This window comes from Danio rerio, chromosome 9, assembly GCF_049306965.1.
Source record: "Danio rerio strain Tuebingen ecotype United States chromosome 9, GRCz12tu, whole genome shotgun sequence".
NCBI lineage: Eukaryota > Metazoa > Chordata > Actinopteri > Cypriniformes > Danionidae > Danio > Danio rerio.
The window spans coordinates 4004228-4027494 of NC_133184.1; the positions used below are offsets into that span (position 1 = coordinate 4004228).

General features: G+C 35.8%; 1 protein-coding gene across 4 annotated transcripts in view; it reads right to left on the bottom strand.

Moving 5' to 3' along the window:
- The window catches only part of ubr3 (ubiquitin protein ligase E3 component n-recognin 3), a 119203-nt gene extending 96644 nt beyond the window's left edge, over positions 1-22559 (bottom strand). For 3 of the 4 annotated variants that reach the window (XM_017357738.4, XM_021478824.3, XM_021478823.3), the window contains exons 1-9: positions 22084-22536; positions 9420-9559; positions 7779-7931; positions 5360-5518; positions 5204-5244; positions 5002-5068; positions 3288-3418; positions 1246-1474; positions 986-1165 (exon numbers count right to left, since the gene is read on the bottom strand). In XM_017357738.4, the coding sequence (XP_017213227.1) occupies positions 986-1165; positions 1246-1474; positions 3288-3418; positions 5002-5068; positions 5204-5244; positions 5360-5518; positions 7779-7931; positions 9420-9559; positions 22084-22514 (1531 nt within the window). In that variant the 5' untranslated portion in view covers positions 22515-22536. Of the gene's footprint in view, positions 1-985; positions 1166-1245; positions 1475-3287; positions 3419-5001; positions 5069-5203; positions 5245-5359; positions 5519-7778; positions 7932-9419; positions 9560-22083 lie in introns of all 4 variants that reach the window. The other variant, NM_001423758.1, reaches the window with a different exon arrangement.
- Positions 22560-23267: the final 708 nt, after the last annotated feature.

Genomic DNA, 23267 nt, shown 5'->3' on the forward strand with positions numbered 1-23267 from the left:
TTGGATTACTCATTTTATCTTGACTGTCTGAAAATAAGACTGTAAGGCTTGAAGCTTACGCTGCTATTCTGTACCAATAATCGGAAACAGAAAGCAGTTGAAGGATGGCGTGTTTAAATCCATTATTTATCTGACTCCATTGTAATTAATCTGACTCCATGAAAGTTGTTATCATCGTTGATAAAGAGAAAGAATCTCTACGCCTTAAAGCAGGCAAAGTTGTTTTATTAAGTTACATGTTTAAATATACAGACATTAGAATGACACAAACTAACATACTGTATAAAGAAAGTAGCTGTAACATATGCACTGCTGAGCAACAAAGACAGTAAAACTGCCTTTGTTAGCATATGAGGCTACGCACTGGTGTGCGGGAGATGCAGAGTAAAAGCCATTCTCCCCGATCAACAGTTACCTTTCTTTCTTATACCCTGAGCAAAGCATTGTCAAACATGAGTGAAAAACCAACCCCCAAAACCAGCTGAACATGAGAGCAAAGTTGAAGAGATGAAGTGGGGGAGAAGTACATTAACATACTCTCCTCAGGCCATGACCCAACAATAGTAAATATATTGTAGATTGAAATACAATTAATCAATGTCTCTGTTGATTTCATCACTACAACACTGAAGTCATAAACTGTCAAATGACACCAAACATGACAAAGTTATCTGAAAGAAGAACACAAGCAGATGAATCGTGTATGGTGAAGAGCACATGGTTACTGTAAGCAAATGGCAGAGATGTGTATCGGAGCTGTGAGGAACTCTGCCTCACCAGGAGGACCCATCCCATGCTTGGAATGTCTCAGTAGTCCTTCATTAGCATAGAAGGAAAAGTATATAATATTTTCTCAGCTTGCAAGACTATTCTTTGCTCGTCTAGAAAGTGCTTCTTGATCGATCAATTTTTAGATATTTGTCCTAGAAAAGAGACAACTTTAAGAAAGAAATGAAAGGAACGATGGTTTATGACAGTTACTGACCTTGAAAGAAGGAGACAAAACTCATCCAGAGCAGCAGCAGAGAATGATCCTCCAGGAAGCGCTTGGCCACACTTTGGTGTGATAGGATATTAATAAAATCACTAACTAAAGGCCAGTAGGTGTTATTCTTCAGCAGAGCTTCGCCACAGTTCACCACCACATGACGATTATTCTCCTCATCTGCGACAGAACAAAGACACGTTGATAAATGTAGCTTGAAGTGTAGATGATCTGCCAGTAAATGTACTTTCTTTGCTTACCTTGCAGTTCGCTCTTGATAAGGCAGCTCTCCATCATGTAGAGGAGAACGGTGACCATGATGTCCAGTAGCTGGCACTCCTCTGTGACGTGTCTGGCCAGCTCCTCGTTGCTGAAGAGCTGCACGCTGATGTGCACGATGCGGTTGGACATGGTGTCTGACTCGTGACTCTTCATGAGGGTCTTCATGATGAAGGCATAGTGTTGTACGAATGTTTTAGTGAAGGTGATCTGTGACAAGGGAGAAGCAAACACCAATTTGATTAAAAAGTAACAAAACTATGAAGCCTTCAGTTATTTTAGATGAGTAGAACTCGTCCTTTTTTCCTTTTACATATATATTTTTTACTTGATATTCATTCATTCATGTTCTTGTCGGCTTAGTCCCTTTATTAATCCTTGGTCGCCACAGCGGAATGAATCGCCAACTTATCCAGCAAGTTTTTTTTTTTTTTTTTTACGCAGCGGATGCACTTTCAGCCGCAACCCATCTCTGGGAAACATCCACACACACATTCACACACACACATACACTACGGACAATGTAGCCTACCCAATTCACCTGTACCGCATGTCTTTGGACTGTGGGGGAAACCGGAGCACCTGGAGGAAACCCACACGAAGGCAGGGAGAACATGCAAACTCCACACAGAAACGCCAACTGAGCCGAGGTTCGAACCAGCGACCTTCTTGCTGTGAGGCGACAGCTTACTTAATATTATTTATTTATATTTTATTTTAAAATTATTTAGATATTTTTATAGAACCTAAATGTATAAGTGTGTAAAGGGCTTTGTTTACAGTCTTAAAACAATTTTTTTTGCATGTTTCATCTATCAAGTACAATAAAAATGTTTAGAGGGGAAAAAGTAGTAATAAAACTATACCCTAACGAAATGAAGGATTACAAAGACTGAATGTATATTTAAAAATCTATTTATTCTTCAAGCTAAACTGTAAACAGAAAATCCATTTCTGCCCTCATAGGTGTGCCGGTCTAAAAAGGAGTGCATTAAGGCGCATTGCTGTTTTAAAATAGACTGCGCCATTACCCAACTAAAAGCTGCTCTAATTCAGTACAGAGCAAGTTGGTTATGCGCCTATGCAGTCTAAATGCTTACACATTGCTTAATACACACAGGATGTACAGCAATACACAAATATCTTTACATGTGAAAACAAATTAAAGATTAAAATGTTACAAAAATTATTATTTTCTACATAAATATAATTCACCTCAGAGGGATTTAATTTTTTTGTAGTTTATTTATGACAATTTGCATTTGTATAGTATTATTATTAGTATAAGTTTTTATATTTATATTTGTTATAATAAAAACAGGGTTTTTATTCGGGTTTTGGAGATGTATGAACCACCATATGAGGCATAAGAATAGGACATGTGTTTGGATATAACTATATAATAATTATAGTTTTTTTGAACACTACTTCAACTATTATCGTTAATTTAATCATTTGCTGGAAATTAGTCTATTTATTTACTTGTGTAAATGTGTGTAAATTTATATTTATTCAGTTTTTTTAATTAATTTCAGTAATTTTATTGACTAATATGTAAATGTTAATATAATTTATTCACAATACAGTATATAAAGTCATTTTTTGTCACATTTAGTAGACATATTATATAGAAGACTTGCTTTGTTTACAAAATAAAGTGGATCTAATTGGATTTGCATTGTAAACACTAAATACAAGTTAAAAGTGTATTCCTTTTTAGATCATATATTAAGGAATATTAATATAATATAAATAGAATATTTTAGTTATGATACCCCCAAAATCATTCCGCATGAATCTGTAAATTTTTATCAAAATTCCGTGCAGTAATAGCAAAAAATGTCTGCAGATTCCATGTGGCCCTGCTTATGACTGCTTGAAAACTACTAGCAATGTTCATTCTCAAAATCAAATAATGTACCAAAATTGGCTAGATTTAGCAATTTACAGATTCAACAAACCACAAGTTAATTTTGAATCCTGCACATATAGACTGAAATATGCTTAAAATAGAATTAAATACCTTGTAATCCTGATCTGGCAACATGTTGAGCAAAAACGTCACCATCTTCTGTGGAAATTCATACTTAATAGTCCAAAACAGTAACTCTTCTAAAAAGCATTTATGTTTCAGCGTGTCCATTATGGATGGATCTATCGAAACAGAAACAGCAAGAAAACCAAGAAATTTTAGATATAAAGAGAAAGACATCAATGCATGTTTATTTTATTTGAGAAATTATTTCAAGTTCTGAAGTAAAACTTAATAGCCCTCCTGTGGTATTTTAACTTTTGAACAACAAATTCCATTAGTCTTTGCTATGACAGCAAATTATATTTTTCTGGTTATTATCCAAGACTTTAGTATTTAGCTTAAAGTGCCATATTAAACTAGATTAACGATGTTAATTAGGCAAGTTACTGGACAACAGGTGTTCTGTAGCCAATTGAAAACAATATATTTTTAGGACGATATATCGGCCGATATATTAGGATATAGTAACTTATTATGATATATTTAAGATTATCGTTATCGGTCTGATGTCTAAATTAAGTCTGATATCTTTAAGCAGATAAATTACGTAATTGTACAGAACTGCCTGTCCAGTGCACTATAATGGAGCTTTCCCCACATTGTTTATTCCTTTAAAGTCTGTCCTTTCTTCATGTGGTGTTGATGTGTGTTAATAACTCAGTAAGTACAGTCAAGTTGCATGTTAATTTGCTATGAAAAAAAGGAAATAATTTGTTTATTTATTATTCAATAATTTATTTTGCATGCTGATTTGTGAGAAATTGTGAATATAGGTCTCTATAATCACCTTGCAATTTTGAAATTCTAACTTTTTTTTTGCTTTGAGTATAAACTATTCAGTTCATAAGAGCAGTTCAATCTTTTATGAAGTTTTTAAAATAAAATCAGTTTTTCACAGTATAAAAATGTAACATTTTGAAATATTTATAATTGTCAGCCTATATATATATCTACCTTTACCTATATATATATATATATATATATATATATATATATATATATATATATATATATATATATATATATATATATATATATATATATATATATATATATATATATCTACAAATATATATATATATATATATATATATATATATCTACCTTTACCTATATATATATATATATATATATATATATATATATATATATATATATATATATATATATATATATATATATATATCTACCTTTACCTATATATATATATATACATACACACACCTATATATATATATATATATATATATATATATATATATCTACCTTTACCTATATATATATATATATATATATATATATACATACACACACCTATATATATATATATATATATATATATATATATATATATATATATATATATATATATATATATATATATATATATATATATATATAAATCGGCTATCAGCCTCCATATCTAAAGGGTTATCGGTATCGGTCAAAAAATCTATATCGGTGCATCCCTATATTTCTTAAAAATATTGACCTTAAATAGTTTTTAAACTGCTTTTATTTCAGTCAAACTAAAGAAATAAGACTTTCTCCATAAAAAAGGAAATGCATTAAAAATGTCCTCGCTCCAATAAACATCACATGATAGTAAATATGAGAAGAATTTGAAAGAGGAAATACAAAATTTCACAAGAGGGCTAATCATTTTGCCTTCAGCTGTTTAACATGATGTACTAGGATTTACCTTTGGTACTGCTACTGAGCTTCACTCTTTTCCTCTGACCCACACCCTGCAGCCCATCCTGATCCTCCTGTCCAAAAAAACATCAGTTGAGCCACTATTTTCCAGAAATCAACCATGCTAAAATCAGCTTAGATAATCAAAATGGACAAAATGACTGGTTGTTGTGTCACGTTTGGTCTATCCCAGCAGTCTGTGTGCTTACCTCTTTGCTGGAGTCATCCAGACTAGCAGTAGCAGTGGCTCCTAAAACAACAAGGTTGATGTCAAGTTAATCAAAATCTAGTTCCCCCACTCGCTCTATAACAAAGATCGTAAACACCCATAAGTAAATGAAATAAAGAAAAGAAAGCAGTGTTACCCAGTAGACTGAGCGCTCCTGCCCCTGCTGCAGCATCTGATGTCCCGTCTCCAGCTCCTCCAGCGGCTCCTTTCTCCTCCACTGACACCAGACCTGAGCTCTTCAATGCCGACAAATACTTCTCATAGTTCTTCTTTGCATAAACATTATCCTCTTGACCTATTGGGGTAAAAAGGACTTGTTTGAATTGTGCCAACATAAGTCTTTTTTTATATTTAAAGAAATAGTTGACCCAAAAATTTATAAATTACACTCCCACAAGTGGTTACAGACCTTTAACTTTTTTCTTCCTTTAAACAAAAAGGAAAATGTTTTGAAGAAAGCTAAAAATTTGTAACTGTCCGCTTCTGTAGAAGGACAATCAAAGACTGTGGAAGTCAATTGTTACAGGTTTTCCAGCTTTTATCAAAATATAATTTGTGTTCGACAGAAAAAAAAAAAAAAAAAAAAAAGAAAGTCAAACCGGCATGAGTAAATGATGATTTTTATTTTTGGCTGAACTAATCCTTGTATTATTCTTGTGCAGTCATTTAAACAATTAAAAATGTAAGTGAAACTCTAGCTTTGTATTATTTATTTGTTTTACATTTACTTTATAGTTTTACCCATAACATGTTGGTTATTATTGTATACAATTTTAAAAATAAAGGTTCCAAATGGGAGCTCCTTTAACGCTTTGATCCTAATTGTGCCATTTCGGTGACTGTCACTTTCAATTACGATGAGATTGTTGTCCTAAGCCTCTTTTTAAAACAGGGCGGAGCTACAAATGCACAAGTATGCATAAGTAAATGTTACTTTATGTTAAAATGAACAGGCAATAACAACAAAGTAGTGGTGTAACGGAACTCAAATCTCACATTGTGGTATTTGAGTTACGGATCAAACCATTTTTCAGTTTAGCAAAACAGGAGAAAAATGAAGTTCGCATTTCATTTATTACAGCACTGCTAGAAAATGTTGGTTTTAACAAACATAATTTGGAGTCTGTAATTTTAATTAAGCATTCAATAGTTTACTTATAAAACTTCATGTTTCACTACTAGATACATCCTTTTTAAGAATTAGTCAGTGACATATTTGATGTCTGGTTGGCGCCACCTATTGGTTAAGCTATGTAATTGCTACAACTTTCAGTTGTGAGCATCAAGTTGATTAAACAGTGACTTTAATCTTTACCATAAACATCTGTGTTTATATCTCTATTATAAATTGTTTTCCCAGTACGTCTGTGTTATTTGACTGTTTGTAACTAACTGAAAAGTGTAAAGCTGAATCTGTCTCGACCATACACAGATTTGAGTGCAGCGAGTCAAGGATTGATAAAAATATGCACATCGTCATTATTTAGGTTGCTTGGGTGTTTGAATTTAAATTCTGATCTTTTAATGGTTGTGCAGCTTTACACTACATGCATTAATACAGGCTAAACAATTAGTAACAGTAAACATCTCTAATAATTTTGATTATTACCCCAAGTGTGAGTGAGAGAGAAAAAAACGTACGAAAGAACGAAAGATAGAAAGAGAGAAAGAAAGAAAGAAAGAAAGAAAGAAAGAGAGAAAGAAAGAAAAAAAGAAAGAGAGAAAGAAAGAAAGAAAGAAAGAAAGAAAGAAAGAAAGAGAAAGAAAGAAAAAAGAAAGAGAGAAAGAAAGAAAGAAAGAAAGAAAGAAAGAAAGAGAAAGAAAGAAAAAAGAAAGAGAGAAAGAAAGAAAGAAAGAAAGAGAAAGAAAGAAAAAAGAAAGAGAGAAAGAAAGAAAGAAAGAAAGAAAGAAAAAGAAAAGAAAGAAAGAAAGAAAGAAAGAAAGAAAGAAAGAAAGAAAGAAATTATAAAAAATAAACGAATACGGAAAAAATTAAAGAACAACTTCATGTACTGGTGAACACCTGGGGCTTTACAAACATGTATAAACCCTACATATAATCAGATGCTATTTCAAAGTAACTAATTGATAATAAAAGTTTAATTAAAGTTTTATTAATATAAATGGATATTAACTAGCACATTTTTTTCTGGCTTTAAACTCTGACAACAAAACTTGTTGTTCATTATTGTTAAAGGCCTTTTTCTTTGTCTTTAGTTTTTGGCACCATAATAATCTTTCTCTGGTCAAGTAACGATTTGTGGAAAGCCCCTATATGGAGTAAGTTTGGGCATGTATTCTGCAAATTAATAACCTTGTACACATTGGTTTTCATTTAAAAAACTCTAAAATCATTAAAAGAAGAAGAAGTCTAACTCATGCAAATACCCACTTGAGAATTAGGTAGAAAGTTTTTGTGAGAAGTTCAAACGTGCGCATACATACGAAAAACGTGTGCAAATATCGAGTCTCAATGACTGGAAACAGTTCTTGGAAATTAGATAAACAATATAAATATAAATAAATGTTGCAATGCCAACACATCCCATACATACCCATGCTGAGCTCTTTAAAGGTCTGCTGATCGGTTAAGATCTTGGTGAGAACGGTGCGCATGGCTCCGCCCATCTTGGTGAGCTCTTCTAAGAAGGAGATGTGTGGATCCAACTGCTGCAGAACCTTCTGAAGATCTCTGTCAGCGGCCGACTCTGCCAGGAAATCAGAACAAGTTAACGTGTTGAACAAAATAATTTTCGAAAAGCCAGTCTCACAACAGTTAGTCATAAAGTCATAAAATTTAACCCATCCCTTTGTTCATAGACACGAATGTTTCTCAATATGACCATTAACTAATGCACAGTTAAAGTAAAAATTATTCGCCTTCCTATTAAGCATTTTCAAAATATCTTGTGTGTCTAATGGAAGAACCTCAAATAGGTTTTGAACAAGTAAAGGGTGAGTAAATGATAGCAGAACTTTAATTTTTTGGACAACAGACTCCTTTAAGTTGTGATCTGGGGCCCTATCATACACCCGGCGCAATGTGGCGCAAGGCGCGGCGCAATACTTGTTTGCTAGTTTCAGCTTGGCGCAAGAGTCGTTTTGAGGCGTTGCGCTATGCTGTTTAAATAGCAAATGCATTAGCGATCATATGTGCGCCCATAGGCGTTCTGGTCTAAAAAGGAAGGCGTTCTGAGGCGGACTGCTGTCGCGTTGCTATTTTAAGAAACTATAATAGATTTTTCATTAGACCAAAACAAACCCGGTCTAAACTCCAGCGCAGAGTTGCACCTCGCTTACACACTGCTTAATACACACAAGAGAGCAATAGGCAAATATCTTTACATATGAAAAAAATTAAATATTAAGGATATATATAGGATATAATAAGAATATATATATAGGATATTAATATAAAGGATTAAAATATTAAAAAACATATTATTTTCTAGCCTACATAAATTTGAAAAATCATTGCTTTTATGTCTTCTTCATCTCGGGAGGCTTTTTCAGTTCATTCATAACAATTTGCTTTTGTATAATGTTATTATTATTAGCAGTATTATTTATTATATCCATATTTATATTTGTTTTATTAAAAACAAGCTTAGATTTGCCCACCTGCAGGTTTTAGACCATATGGGGCACAGCATGTGTTTTAGGATATAACTCAGGTTTTTGAACACACTTCGTTATTGTTGTTCATTTATTCGTTTGCTGGAAATCAGAACTGAATTTAGAAATAGTTTAGAAACTAATATTTGCGTTTAACAAATTTATAGTCTAATTGATGTCTGTGCTTAAAGGTTTCCCTATCCAAGAGCGAAAGTGAAAGTAGATCCATTATCTCTCATTCTCACGCAGTAGATGCTCTGTTTAACAGTTTTCTGTTAACTGTATGCGTGTGAAATGCTCAGTTTTTCCACTTAGACTTATTTTGCGTCCTGTAAATAGCGAATGCGCTTATGGCGCGACACAGCTGGCTCTTAAAGGGAATGGGAGATGAGACTCTAATTGGTTTATTCTCAAAACACACCTATATGTCATTAAGAAAATAAACTCAACCCTTGTAGACCATGCGCCTTTTTTCCCGTCCTTAAAGCAAAGATGTGTTCTGACACACCCTGAAAGCGTTTGCGCCCTGCGTTTTGCGCTCTGCGCATGGACCGTCAAAATAAAGCCCCTGGTGTCCTCACCTGGTTCAGTGTAGCCGTCTCTCAGATATTGAATGATAGTGATGATAAACCGCGGCAGCACCATTTCAGACATGAGCAGCAGATCTCGAGGGACTGATGGAACGTTCTCTCCTGTTTTTAATCGATGTCTGTTACAAAACCTGTCACACAAAAACAAATAATACAGTTGGTTATATAACGTCAGTAGCTTACCGTAAAAATGTATTGTAATAAACAAAACCTTATATTTAAAAAACAACCGTGGCTACATAAAAATTTTACGAGCATCTATTTGATGTCTGTGGTCAGAGAACTTCGTCATAAATGTCAACAGATTAACGCACAAGCGACCGCCATCAGGGTATCAGTAAGATCATGGACTAGTCGGCTCAGACAAACAGTCCATGCTGTCAGTCATAAGAACACACGAGTGATGAAATGCAAGTGCCAAAGTGGGTTTTTTTAACACTAAACACACTCCAGAAATAAATGTGCCAATATCCCCATTCCTGCACAGCGAATACATTGACAATTACACTACTGATGACTACTTACACAACTCTGCTTCATGAAGCTTTAAAACAGGGTTGTCAAACTCAATTCCTGGAGGGCCGAAGCCCTGCACAGTTTAGTTCCAACCCTGCTCCAACACACTTACCTGTAGGTTTCAAACAAGCCTGAAGGACTCAATTAGTTTGATCAGGTGTGTTTAATTAGGGTTGGAACTAAACTGTTCAGGGCTGCGGCCCTTTTGGAGTCAGTCCCAGGCTGCGTCCGAAACCGCATACTTCCATACTATATAGTACGCCAAAATCAGTATGCGAGCCGAGTAGTATGTCCGAATTCATAGTATTCGAAAATCAGTATGCGAAAAGTACCCGGATGACTTGCTACTTCCGGCGAGATTCCGGAGTGCGCATCCCATGCATGCTGCGCTATCCTATGATGCCCCGCGAGCGAATTTATGAATGGAAGTAAAGCGACACAACTGAAGCACGTAGGTCACATGACCATGACAAAATGGCGGATGTAGTATGTCAGAATTCCATTCATACTTTTCACATTCATACTGTATAGAACGTACTTTTCTAATGGCCGAGTAGTACGTTTAAATTCAAATGCAGTACCTACGGAGTAGTAGGCGGTTTCGGACACAGTTGATAAGCTGTTGTCCCTTGTCGGCAGGAGGATTTCCCCTCAGAACACTAACTACAGGCACTAAGGCCCAATCCCAATTCCACCCCTTAGCCCTTCCCCTTACCCCTACCCCTCGTTTTGCGCGTGCCCGTGAAGGGGTAGTGGGGTCCCAATTCTCTTTAGCTTGAAGGCGTAGGGCTAAGGGCAAGGGGTATACACTCCTTCAAATGAAAATTTTTCAGGACCACACTCGAAACCAAGGGGTAGGAAAAATTTCCCATAATACACTACCTCCATCTGCACCCAGAAGTAAGGAGATCCACTAATTAGTATTTTTGTCATGATGAATTTTTCCAACAAACAAACACTTTTTAATATATTCATAACCACGTTGGTGCTTTAGCATCATGCTTTTAAAAAAAAAAAACACTAAAATAAAAATTTTGCGATCTATAATCCCTAACAATAACTTCTGTACAGCAGTCCCACAACATTCTGTCACTCGATGACCCTTGAATACCCTGTCAGAAAAGTGTAGTGGCTGGGAATGGGCTTTTTACAGTGTTTGCTATAATGTTCATGTTGTTTTTGGAGTGTTTGCATTGACGAAAACGGCCACCGTGTAAATGCACAGTACTGTTACGATCGTATTGCCACATTAGATCGTTATGATAACATAATACATGGCTTCAGTGATTTCCTGAAGATAAATACCAAACAATAGCACAACTGGAATCACTACAAAAGAAGTCGCCATCATCTGAACTCATGTTCCTACATTGGTACAAGCTGAATTTGCCATTAACATGTCATTCCATATTAATGACGCTCTTAATAATTAAAGCAGACTAAGTGTCCCCTTCAAGTAAAGCATTAGCGGTTTGTTTCTCCCATCTGCACTTCAAACACTTCATGCTAATTACACTCCTTTCTGATGATCGAATACAGTAAACTTCTAGAACTTTAGTTGAAAGTGATCAGTACCATGTCTGAACTCCGACACATCTGTCTGTCCGTCGCAGCAGCACAAATGCTAAAGAAGAAAAAGCCCTGTGCAGTGTGAGAGGAGGAAGGGAAGAGACCCGTCACTGACCCTATGAGTGGGTTAAAAATAACCCAGACTGTGTCACTCTCTGTAAGGCAGTGATCAGGTGCCACGGCCCACTCCACACTATTATACCCCCTGACAGCCCGTCTGACCGTCACACCAGCCCTCATGTTGGTGCATATATATCAATCATGTTGCACCTGCCTATTTTAAATGCACATTAATAATCATAAATTGTGGAGTTTAAAAATGGCTGACAGATAATATATCCACTTACAAAAAATCTGTTTATTTGGAAAATACCTATGGAGTTTAAGTGTGGTTTATTCATAAACTAATTTCGAGAGGATCACGTGCTTATAATCAACACGGCTGGTTCCTTGTTAGCTCCGTAATCAGCCCTATTAGATGATTACGGAAGCATTATAAATAACCTGAGTTTTCCACTCCAGTTATCTTCGTCTTGAAGCTCCCCCCCTTCCACCCCTACATCCTCCCACTTTTTCTGATCGGGCGACACGGTGGCCCAGTGGCTAGCACTGTTGCCTCACAGCAAGAACACCGCTAGTCCAACCCATCGGGCTGGTTGGTGTTTCTGTGTGGAGTTTGCATGTTCTCCCCGTGTTCGCGTGGGTTTTCCCCGGTTTCCTCCCACCGTCCAAAAACATAAACCATAGCAATCGACTAAAACAAATTATCACCCAATACAACCTGAGTTTACACTTCTCACGGTGACAAGCAGGGGAGTTCTCGAGACCTACCTGACCTCGAATTCCCCTCTCGCCCTTCTAACGGGAGGGAGCCCCGGGCTCGAGGATATTACGAGCTCAGGGCTCTCTCCCGGGACAGCATGCCAAATACGCTTTATTGATTATCAGCTAAGTGTGAACTCTTGAAAATGCTGCACGTGTATGCTGCTCAAAAGAAGATCCTCATTAGGAACACACTTTGAGTAACTTGTCTACACTTAAAAGTATTTTGCTGTAAAATACTTATTTAAATTGAGCTGAAATGACACGATTCTTAATGTTTTTGGGGGACAGCTTTATTGCAATTGCTTTGTGTTCAATAGAGCTGTGAACCTACACTAGTCTCACAGTTCGGTTCGGTTACGATTATCATGCCATCGATTCGGTTCAATTCGATATTTCGGTGCATCACGGTGCATTGACGATGCTTTCCATACACAGTTTTATATTTTCTTCACAGCAGCATTTTTTGTATTAAAATGTATGAATATATTTATATTTATATACTATTTGTAATACAATTTTGTCATTTAATACAAAAAGTCAGATATATAAACTGTAACTTAAAACAAAACGAGCATTTGGCAAATAATATAAACAAATATAAATATCCAGCTCAATTTCTGATCCTTGTCTAGTTCTCTTACACCCCTTTGATTGGTCACACCCTCAATCAGCTGCGCGCTGCGCTCTTCACAGATGAGTGATACTGATAAGCGGCAGCGGCGATCTCACAGCTGATGTATGATAGACACGGTGGAGCAAACTCTGCAGACGCGCTTGTTTCTGTATGCAAAAGTAACGCTGTAAAACAGCCGAGAAGAGAAGAAGCCACGCCAGCAGGTCAAATGGGCTACTGTGTGTGAGAATGAGAGAGAGAGAGCGAGTGAGAGCGAGAGAGAGAGAGAAATGGAGTAGGCTACTTTCATTCTCTCGATCTCAGTGAAATAGGGGCTATTGTTGTATATGTCAGTAATAGACTGATCCAGCAAACACACACAGTGAAATTGTGCACAGTTTATGAGTTTTAAGTAGTTAAAGCGCTGTAAATACTCGCGATCGCCTTCTCGCGACAGAGCGCATATGAGGTAAATGACATCTGTAATAACCGGTTATGATTATTACTGAACCGATACCGAATTGTCCGCGTCTGCATCGCGGTGCACCGAAAAATCTATTAATTTTGACACCCCTAGTGTTCAAATCTACTAAAATGTAATAAGTTAACCTAATCTATTTGTGTTGGAACAACATAAGTGAACTGTGTGGAACCCTGCATTTTTTCCACTCAATTCCCAACACAAGCAGATCAAGTTAACTTAATTGTTTTTACACAATTACACACACAAAAAAAAAAAATCAAGATTTGTGATGTTTCAGCTCATTTTTAATAAGTAATTGGAACAAGCACCAAGTTCTTTGGAGTGTTTTGCCCAAAATTACTGCAGATTCAAAAATCACCCATGTAGGACCCTAAAGACATCAGAAAGTTTATGACTTAAAACTGTTGCTAACTTGGGGAAATGGCTTAAGGCCCAAAAATAATGCTGAAGCAAAAGAATTTAGAACACACCAATCATCATCATTTTCGTCCGCTTATCCAGAGCCGGTTCGCGGGGGCAGCAGTCTTAGGAGAGAACTCCAGACTTCGCTCTCCCCAGACACTTGCTCCAGCTCTTCCTGGGGGATCCCGAGGCGTTCCCAGACCAGCCGAGAGACATAGTCCCTCCAGCGTGTCCTGGATCTTCCCCGAGGCCTCCTCCCAGTGAGACATGCCTGGAACACCTTACTACACAGGTGTCAAACTCAGTTCCAAAAGGGCCGCAGCCCTGCACAGTTTAGTTCCAACCCTAATTAAACAGACCTGATCAAACTAATTGAGTCCTTCAGGCTTGTTTGAAACCTACAGGTAAGTGTGTTGGAGCAGGGTTGGAACTAAACTGTGCAGAGCTTTGGCCCTCCAGGAATTGAGTTTGACGCCCCTGCCTTACTAGGTAGGCGTCCAGGAGGCATCCGAAACAGATGCCCGAGCCACCTCAGCTGACTTCTCTCGATGTGGAGAAGCAGCAGCTCTACTCCAAGCTCCTCCCGGGTGACAAAGCTCCTCACCCTGTCTATAAAGGTGTGCCCTGCTACCCTACGAAGGAAACTCATTTCAGCCGCTTGTATTCGAGATCTTGTCCTTTCGGTCATGACCCAAAGCTCATGACCATAGGCGAGAGTAGGAACAAAGATTGACGGGTAAATCGAGAGCTTTACTGCTGCCCCTGCACCGGTCAGCCTGTCAACCTCATGCTCCATCCCTCCCTCACTCACTCGTGAACAAAACCCCAAGATACTGTGATGCTAAATTGTGATACAACTACACTGAGCAAGATACTAGCTTTAAGACAAGGCCAAAAAAATGCTGCAGATTCAAAATTAGGGTTGCAAAACTCTGGAAATGTTCCATGGAAATTAACAGGAATATATGGGACTTAACCGGTGCTTAATTTAAGCCGGATTTTGCCGGATCCTGTTCTGGAAAATGTTAGATATTTGTGTTTTGCATTACGGTATTCTTTTTAATGTATTTACTTAACTTCAGTGTGTGTGAGAGAGGGAAAATGTGATAGATGCAAGTAAAAAACAGCAAAGCTGAGTGGATTTGCGTGCGCACACACATGAAGCTAGTCACAATGCCGAAGTTCAAGCAGAAGTCGCATTAAATTATTGTTCGCAACAATATATTTGAACAATTGGCATAGGGACTAACCTAAATAATATCTATATTTTCCAAATGCCAATGAGGCAGTCAAGCATATTTATTTTTTTAAAACCACAAGTAAATCTGATAATGAGCCTGACCAAGAGATTTCGAGAAGATGAAACAGCATCCCTGGATTAGGATAGCAGGAGACTGAAGCAAAGCGATCTCAAGTCAGTCAGAAGACATGACAGAAGAGATAACTGGGGGCTCTTCTTGAAGATTAGACAGAATAATTTTCACTTAGCACATAATATTGAAGCGAACTGAATGTCAATGGTGTTAGTAAACTGAATAGAGATGTTTCATAATTTATGCTTGTAGCTACATGTTTGTACTTTATCTATAATTGAGCTATAACATTATATGGCACAAAATAAAGAACATTATAACTGCTATAACCGATTAGTAACATTTAAAAAAAAATTAATAAATAATTACGGGATGGAGGGACGTCAATCACGGCAACTGGTTTGGTTCCGGAAATTATTCATTTACAAACTAAGCAGCAGATTTAAGGGAAATTAAAGAGTATAAACGGGAGTTTTACAAAATTGCAGATTTACTTATAACCGTGAACGTAACAGTTTATAGTTGAAATTAATCCTGCAGAAAAATCTGAGTTAAAACAAACACATTTAATGCCATTTTCGTTAAATGTCTACCCAGCACATTAATCAATCACATGACGCATTTTTGCATTTGAGTCCGAACATTACGTAAAATTTATTTATAAACTAATTTCGAGATTGAATTGAGATATTTAACTTATGATTAGGCCCACCTGGAATCTGCACGCGCAGAATTCCACAGATTTTCAGAACATCATTAATTCAGTTTATTTACTTGAGTAAATGTGTGTAAATCTAGATTTTTTCCGTTTTTTTCTTATTTTCAGTAATATTATTGACTAATGTGTAAACATTCATCTGATTTATGTACAGTGCAGTTTGTAAAGTAATATTTTCTGTCTTTTACAAGGGATATTATATGACAAACTTGCTTTATTTCCCAAATAAAGTAAATCTAATAGGATTTGCATTTTAAACATTAAATAAAAAGTTAAAAAGATATTTATTGTTTTATATATTAAGGTTTTAGTGCTGATACTCCAAAAATAATTCTGCAGAAATCCGTAGACTTTTAATAAGGGTGTCACGATCCTCCAAATTCTCGATTCGATTACATTTTCGATTCTGAAGGCACGATTCGATTCGATTTTCGATTATGAATAATTAATTAATTAATGACCAATTAATTATTTGTAGCCTACCGTTTAAACTACCTGACCTGCATGGTCTTTGTTTTACCCATAAACAAATCATACAGTAAATGAATAAAGGCAAGTTACACACATAATTACCACCTGTCAATCACTTTTTCTGCAGGACTCGTGAATAGGCAGTGATCTGTGTCGTTATAATGGCGTTGGTAAAAAAAGAAGCACAACCAACAGGAACCAGCCAACAGTATCTGAGGTGTTCGCTAAAATGACTGAGTACAAGTGAGTGAAAGATTGAAGCAGTCCTCTGACTGCCTGGACCTGCTGTCTCGAGTGCATGGCTGTGAGTGCGTCTGTTTGGTCACGTGATGTGCATTTTCAGAGGTAGTGAGGAAGGAGGGCTGCTCAGAAATGCTACACGCCACTCTGTATGTCAAATCGTTGTCGTTCTAAAATGCCATTTAAAAACAAAGACAGTGTAAACAGGGCCTGAGTGTGTATTTTTCACGAGCGGATTTGCAACGGGGGCGGGCGGAGGATTGCGATGCCAGTGTTGTCTATCGGACGAACCGTACGTAATACGTACATAGCAGAGCTTGCAAAACTGTTTTTTTTTGTCGACAACACGAACGTTGTCAACATAACTCACTGGAAATCCAAAATGCTTAAACACCGGCGACTTCATTGAAAGAGGAGAGGATTTAAGCTCTGTCGACGGGTCTCCTGCTTCTGCAGTTTAACAAGCACTTCAACAAGCCTGTTGTTTCCCGCTTGGCAAGCCAAGCTGACGTGACATGGGGGCGTGACAGCATCGACGATTCTATTGTTTGATTCGATAATCGAAATTAAGCATAAATTTCGATCGATTTCGATTAAAAATCGAAATCGTGACACCCCTAACTTTTAACAAAATTCTCTGCAGAAATAGCAAAAAACGTCCGCAGATTCCGTCTGGCCCTACTTATGATTAAATAATTAAATAATTCCTGACTCACTATAAATAACCACAGTTTCTTCATCTTGAAGAATCACCCCCACCCAGTCCTACCCCCCCACTCCTTTTCAAAACGGATGACACGGCGGCCCTGTGATTAGCACTGTTGCCTCACTGCAAGAATGTCTCTTAGTTAAAGTCCTTACTAAATCAGTCGACATTTCTGTGCAAAGTTTGCTCATTCTCTCCATGCTCGTGTGGGTTTAACTGGCTTCTCTGGTTTCCTCCCAGTCCAAAAAAACATGCAACCTAAGAAAATTGAACAAAACTGGCATCATAGTCAAGCTCTTAGCCAGCCTTTTATCGGTCATTAGTCAGAAATACGTTGGGGGAATTCATTGAGATCTTCCTAAGCTTAAACTCCCCTCTCGTCCTGCTAGGGAGCCCAGGGCTCGAGAATCTTACAAGCTCAGGGCTCTCTTCCGGGACAGCATGCCAAACAATCTCTATTATCAATCATCAGCTAAGTGTAAATTCTTGAAATCCATTGTGAAAATATATTTAATAAATATTGATGAACTAGCAAGTAAAAGACCTGTTTCTACTTTAGCTAGCAAGCCAGTTATTTGGATATACTAATTGTAAGAAACTAAAAGCACTATTTAACTGACAATTTAAGGCTAACTAGCTTTTTAAATGACAGAATTTTAACATCTGTAGTGTGTAATTAATTCCCATAAATTCCTGAAAATTTCTAATGATTCCGGATAAGTTTCACATTTTGAAAATAGTGCAAATGTTCTGAAAAATTTCTAGAACTTGTTCACCCCTTTGCAAACTTATTCAAGATGCACACGCGATTAGTCACAAACAACAAAACAGTTAGACTATGACAACCTGAAATGCTACAAATAAGGGAAATGTAAGTGATACGATGCCCTAACTAGTCAGGGTACTAGCTTGAGAACAATAGTGTACACAAGTCTTGATCACCAGCCATTTAATCAATAACAGTAAGGTATTCTCTAAGTTGTGTTTAACTGCCCATTAAAGTGTGACTGGAAATTATTTTTACTCTGGAGAACCCTTTGAGGTCATAACATTAAAAAGCATTACAGAATAAGTGTTCATTGAGAATAAAATGTTTTATAGGTAGCGGGAATGCTAGGTGTCAAGATTATGACCACACTAAATCTGCTGCTGATTTGAAACAGGTTTCAGTAGTTTACTTTCTATTACTACTATGGTAGTTTGTGTTAGCATTTTAAATTGGACTTATTTTACTTATATTAGACTTAATTTTTTTTTATTATTCTTTAATTTTAAGGACTGACATTCTAATATTTGTTGTTAATATAGTTCTATTGTGTATTTTTTAGTTATCTTAATGCTTAAACTGAAAAATAAGATGTGTTTCCTTGGCAATTATTCTGAAGCGAAATAAGATTTTCTTTTATAAATAGGCACATATACACACAGAAACATTTATATGTATATATAATCATGCACTGAAAAAATAACTCTGAAAATTTACTTTAAAAAAATCCTCGTAACAATTTGCACAAACAAATTTCAAGTAAATTTTACAATCTTTTATTAGGTACAATTAACCTGTCATTTATTATGTAAAATTTACTTAATTTATTTAGGAGTGTTGTTTTAAATATTAAGTAGATTGTTATTATTAGTGAATTGATTATACTTTTAAGTCTTCATTTATTTAAATAAATCAAGAAATGTCATTTTCTTGTTTTAGCAGAAGGAACATTGCTTTTATCAATTTTAAAAAATCTTATTAGTTACAAATTAGTACATTTAGTGCAACTTGGTTTAATTAAGACAGACATTTCCACTTGAAATATGTTATTCACTTTGAGCAAATTTATTTAGCAAGAGCAAATTTACTTTATAAATGCTGGCTGATGTCAGAGCTAGTGTTATCCTAGCTATGATTTTCTGAGTAAAGCGTCAAACAATAACGCTGATAATAAAACGCCAAGACCCAAAGCAAAACTTAAACTATTTTAAAGCTTCCTAATCTACAAACTAATGATGATCAAACTCCAAGTCTTTCTCTCAAATTTAAACTACTAAGATTGCTTTTATTTTCAAAATACTTTTCTTTTAATTCAAGCCCTTGCAAAATTTGCTGGGAACTACCCATCGCGACATATCCAATACAATACAATTACAATCCATATTAAAACTTACTTAATATTAGTAGGTTTGCGACGATTAGAAAATATTTAAATATTATGTGTAAATTAATATTATTATTTAACTCTTTCCACTCATTTAATTTATTATAGGAATTAAATGTGTAAATATTAAATATGTAGTTAGAAAATTCTAGTTATCTTTGACAATTAATATCACAATTTACAAATTATGAGTTAAATTATTTAATTTGACTACACTAAAAATTTATTTCTTTCAGTGTGTCTGTGTGTGACACCATACAAGTTTGAGACTGTCCAAAAATACAGCATATTCAGAATTCAATTCACCAACAAAACCAGGAATTAAAGTGTAGTTCACCAAAATAAAAAAAATCTGTCATCCTTTTCTCAGCCTTCACTTGTTTGAGTTTCTTTATTCTGTTGAACACAAATGAAAGCTGGAAACCTGACTTCCATAGTACTCGTTTTTCCAAATATGGGGGTCAATGGTTACAGGTTTTCAGCATTCTTCAAACTATCTTCTTTAGTGTTTAACAGAAAAAAGAAAATCAAAAAGGTTTAAAACCAATTGAGGGCGAGTAATTGTTCATTTTTGGGTGAACTATTCCTAAACCAAAAATGAAAATTTACTCGCCCTTAATTGTTTTCAAATCGTTATGAGTTTCTTTATTTTGTTAATCTCCAAATAAGATAGTTTGAAGAATGTTGAAAGGTATTTTGAAAAAAGACGGAAACCTGGCTTCCATAGTGTTTGATTTTCCTACCATGGAAGTCAATGGTTACTGGTTTTTAGCAGTCTTCAAACTATCTTCTTTTGAACTATCACTTTAAAACACTGTTTAGTCAACAAGCTAGGCAGGAAACTATAATCCTTAGAGTGATAGTTCACCACAAAATCTAAATTTACTAGCTGTTTACCCTCTCTTTAAAAATTTATACACATAATACTTTGTTTTGTTGAACACTAAGAGAGTCAATGGTTACAGGTTTCCAACTCTCATCAAAATATCTTGTTTTCTTAAGAAATAAACTTTTAGAACAAGTATGAGAAAATGTTCATCTTCAAAAGAACTACTCTTTCAAAACTGACAATGATGTCCTCCATAACCTCACTGCTTAATTAGGTTGTGTTCATGATACTTTGAAGGACAAATCTGCTATTGATTTGAGACAGTCCTGTCTAATGATGTGTAATAATAAAGCTAGAAAATAAAACCAGCATTTTTACTTTTTAAGCTACTGGTTATGACTGCAATTGACATCTAAATCTGCAGCTGATGCCTCAAAATACTGTCAAGTGTTTAAGACACAGCCCAGTTGGTTAGATATGTGTGCTCACTGAGCCGCTCTATTTACTTTACCTCAAAATGCTATAAACCTATAAATATATATATATATATATGTCACTTTCTTCTGTTAAATACAAAAGATGACATTCATAATAAAAGCAAAAACCTGTTACCATTAACATCCATAGTAAGAAAAACAATTACTATGAATGTCAATGGCTACAGGTTTCCAGCTCTCATCAAAATATGTTGTTTTGATCAGAAAGATGTTCTGTCATTTAGATTTTTAAATGGCAGAGTTTTCATTTTCAGATTGACTCTATGATTTCCTCAATAACCTTGTTTATTTAGGTTGTGTTCATGATACTACGAAGGCCAGGTCTGCTTTTGAGACAGTAATGCCTTATGATGAATAATAATAAAACAAGCCTCTTTTTATGTTTAAAATGGTGCTGTTATGACTGCGCTTATGACATGATGTCTAAATCTGCTTAGAAGTAAAGTTGGTTTTATATGCGGATATTCAAACAATCTCAATATTATAAATTTCAGAAAAGAATTCTTTGCAAAATCTAAATAGGGAAATCATACAAATAGCAAATGACTATTAAAGTACAACATTGTTCAATTAGATAGTGTTTATGTTGTTTAGAAGTCATGCTTGTATGCTAATTCCGATCAAATATTCAAAGTAACATGGTAAACATAATAGAGACTGCTAAATGAACGAATGAGCGAATATAAAACCAACTTTACCTCTATTAAATGTGCAGCTGATGCCTCAAAATACTGTCAAGTGTTTAAGACACAGCCCTGTTGGTTAGATATGTGTGCTCACTAAGTCGCTCTATTTACTTTACCTCGAATGGTTATACACCTATATATGTCACTTTCTTCTGTTAAATACAAAAGATGACATTAAGAATAAAATTGAAAACCTGTTACCATTAACATCCATAATAAGAAAAACAAATACTATGAAAGTCAATGGTTACAGGTTTCCAGCTCTCACTAAAATATCTTTTGTTTTGATCAGAAAGTGAAAGATGTTCTGTCATTTAGATTTTTAAATGGCAGAGTTTTCATTTTCAGATTGACTCTTTAACGTCCTCCATAACCTCACTGCTTATTTAGGTTGTGTTCATGATACTATGCAGGCCAAATCTGCTTTGGATTAGAGACAGTACCATCTAATGATGTTTAATAATAAAACTAGCCTCTTTATATTTTCAAAATGGTGCTGTTATGACTGCGCTTGTGACATGATGTCTAAATCTGCAGCTGATGGCTCAAAACACTGCTCAGGTGGTCAGCACACTGTCAGGTGTTAAGACACAGCCCTGTCGGTCAGATATGTCGGTTCAGGGTGGCTCTACTGACCCGCTCTCTCTCATCACGTTCCCGTCCCCGCAGTCACAGGCCCCGCCGGCCTGACTCCGGAACATGTTAAAATCATGGCCCGTGTGGTCGCCGTTATTGAAGCACTCCGCGCATAACGACATGCACGGGGAAATGCCGCAAGTCCGGCAACGGTAGGCCACGAAGTTGGCAGTCCACACCAGCCCGCAGAGGGTGGCGTTATCGTAGGATCGGACGGTCCGGCAGAACTCGTCGAAACCGTCCCCTCCGGCCAGCAGCCATTTACACCAGTCCAGCGCCTCCGGGTCCGAGCCCCGCTCCGGGTTCAGTACGCTATCCAGCAGTTCCTGCAGCTGCCGCAAGCCTGAACTGTTGTCAGTCCGCTTGAGGTCTGCCTTCAGATGGGCGGCGGTGGATTTCTTGTCCCGGCGCAGCAGAGACGCCGCCATCATGCGCTACGGGTTTGTTGTGCTCACTTTATTTTGGTTGTCTTGTTGCTGTGATCGCGGCGCTTCTCGCGAGGTCTGGATGTTACGGATATCCTGCGTTTATCGCGAGATCCTGTTGCAAACGAGTAGAGCGGCTTTAAACAGGGTGACAAATTAGGCGGAGCTTTTGTATTTTTCTTTTTCTTTCTTTCTTTCTTTCTTTCTTTCTTTCTTTCTTTCTTTCTTTCTTTCTTTCTTTCTTTCTTTTCTTTCTTTCTTTCTTTTCTTTCTTTTCTTTCTTTCTTTCTTTCTTTTATTTATTTATTTATTTATTTATTTGTTTATTTATTTATTTATTTATTTAGTTGTTTATTTAGTTATTTATTATGCCGAAAAATAAGCTATCCGTTTTTAATACTTTTTAATCTTTTATGTTTTTTTTTTTACAACATCACATAAAACAATACAGTCTTATTCAATACAGTACACATGAAACAGGACAAAAGCAAACAAACAAATACTAACAAGTAATAATAATTCTGAAAATTGTATAATGGATGAATGTATGACTATGTGATGTACATGTATACTGTATATGTATACTAATGTTATATATATATATATATATATATATATATATATATATATATATATATATATATATATATATATATATAAAACAATATTATATATAACCATATAACATACAAATATACACCTATACATTTGTGTATATACATTTACAAGTCTACAGAACCAAAACAAAATCTAGCAATT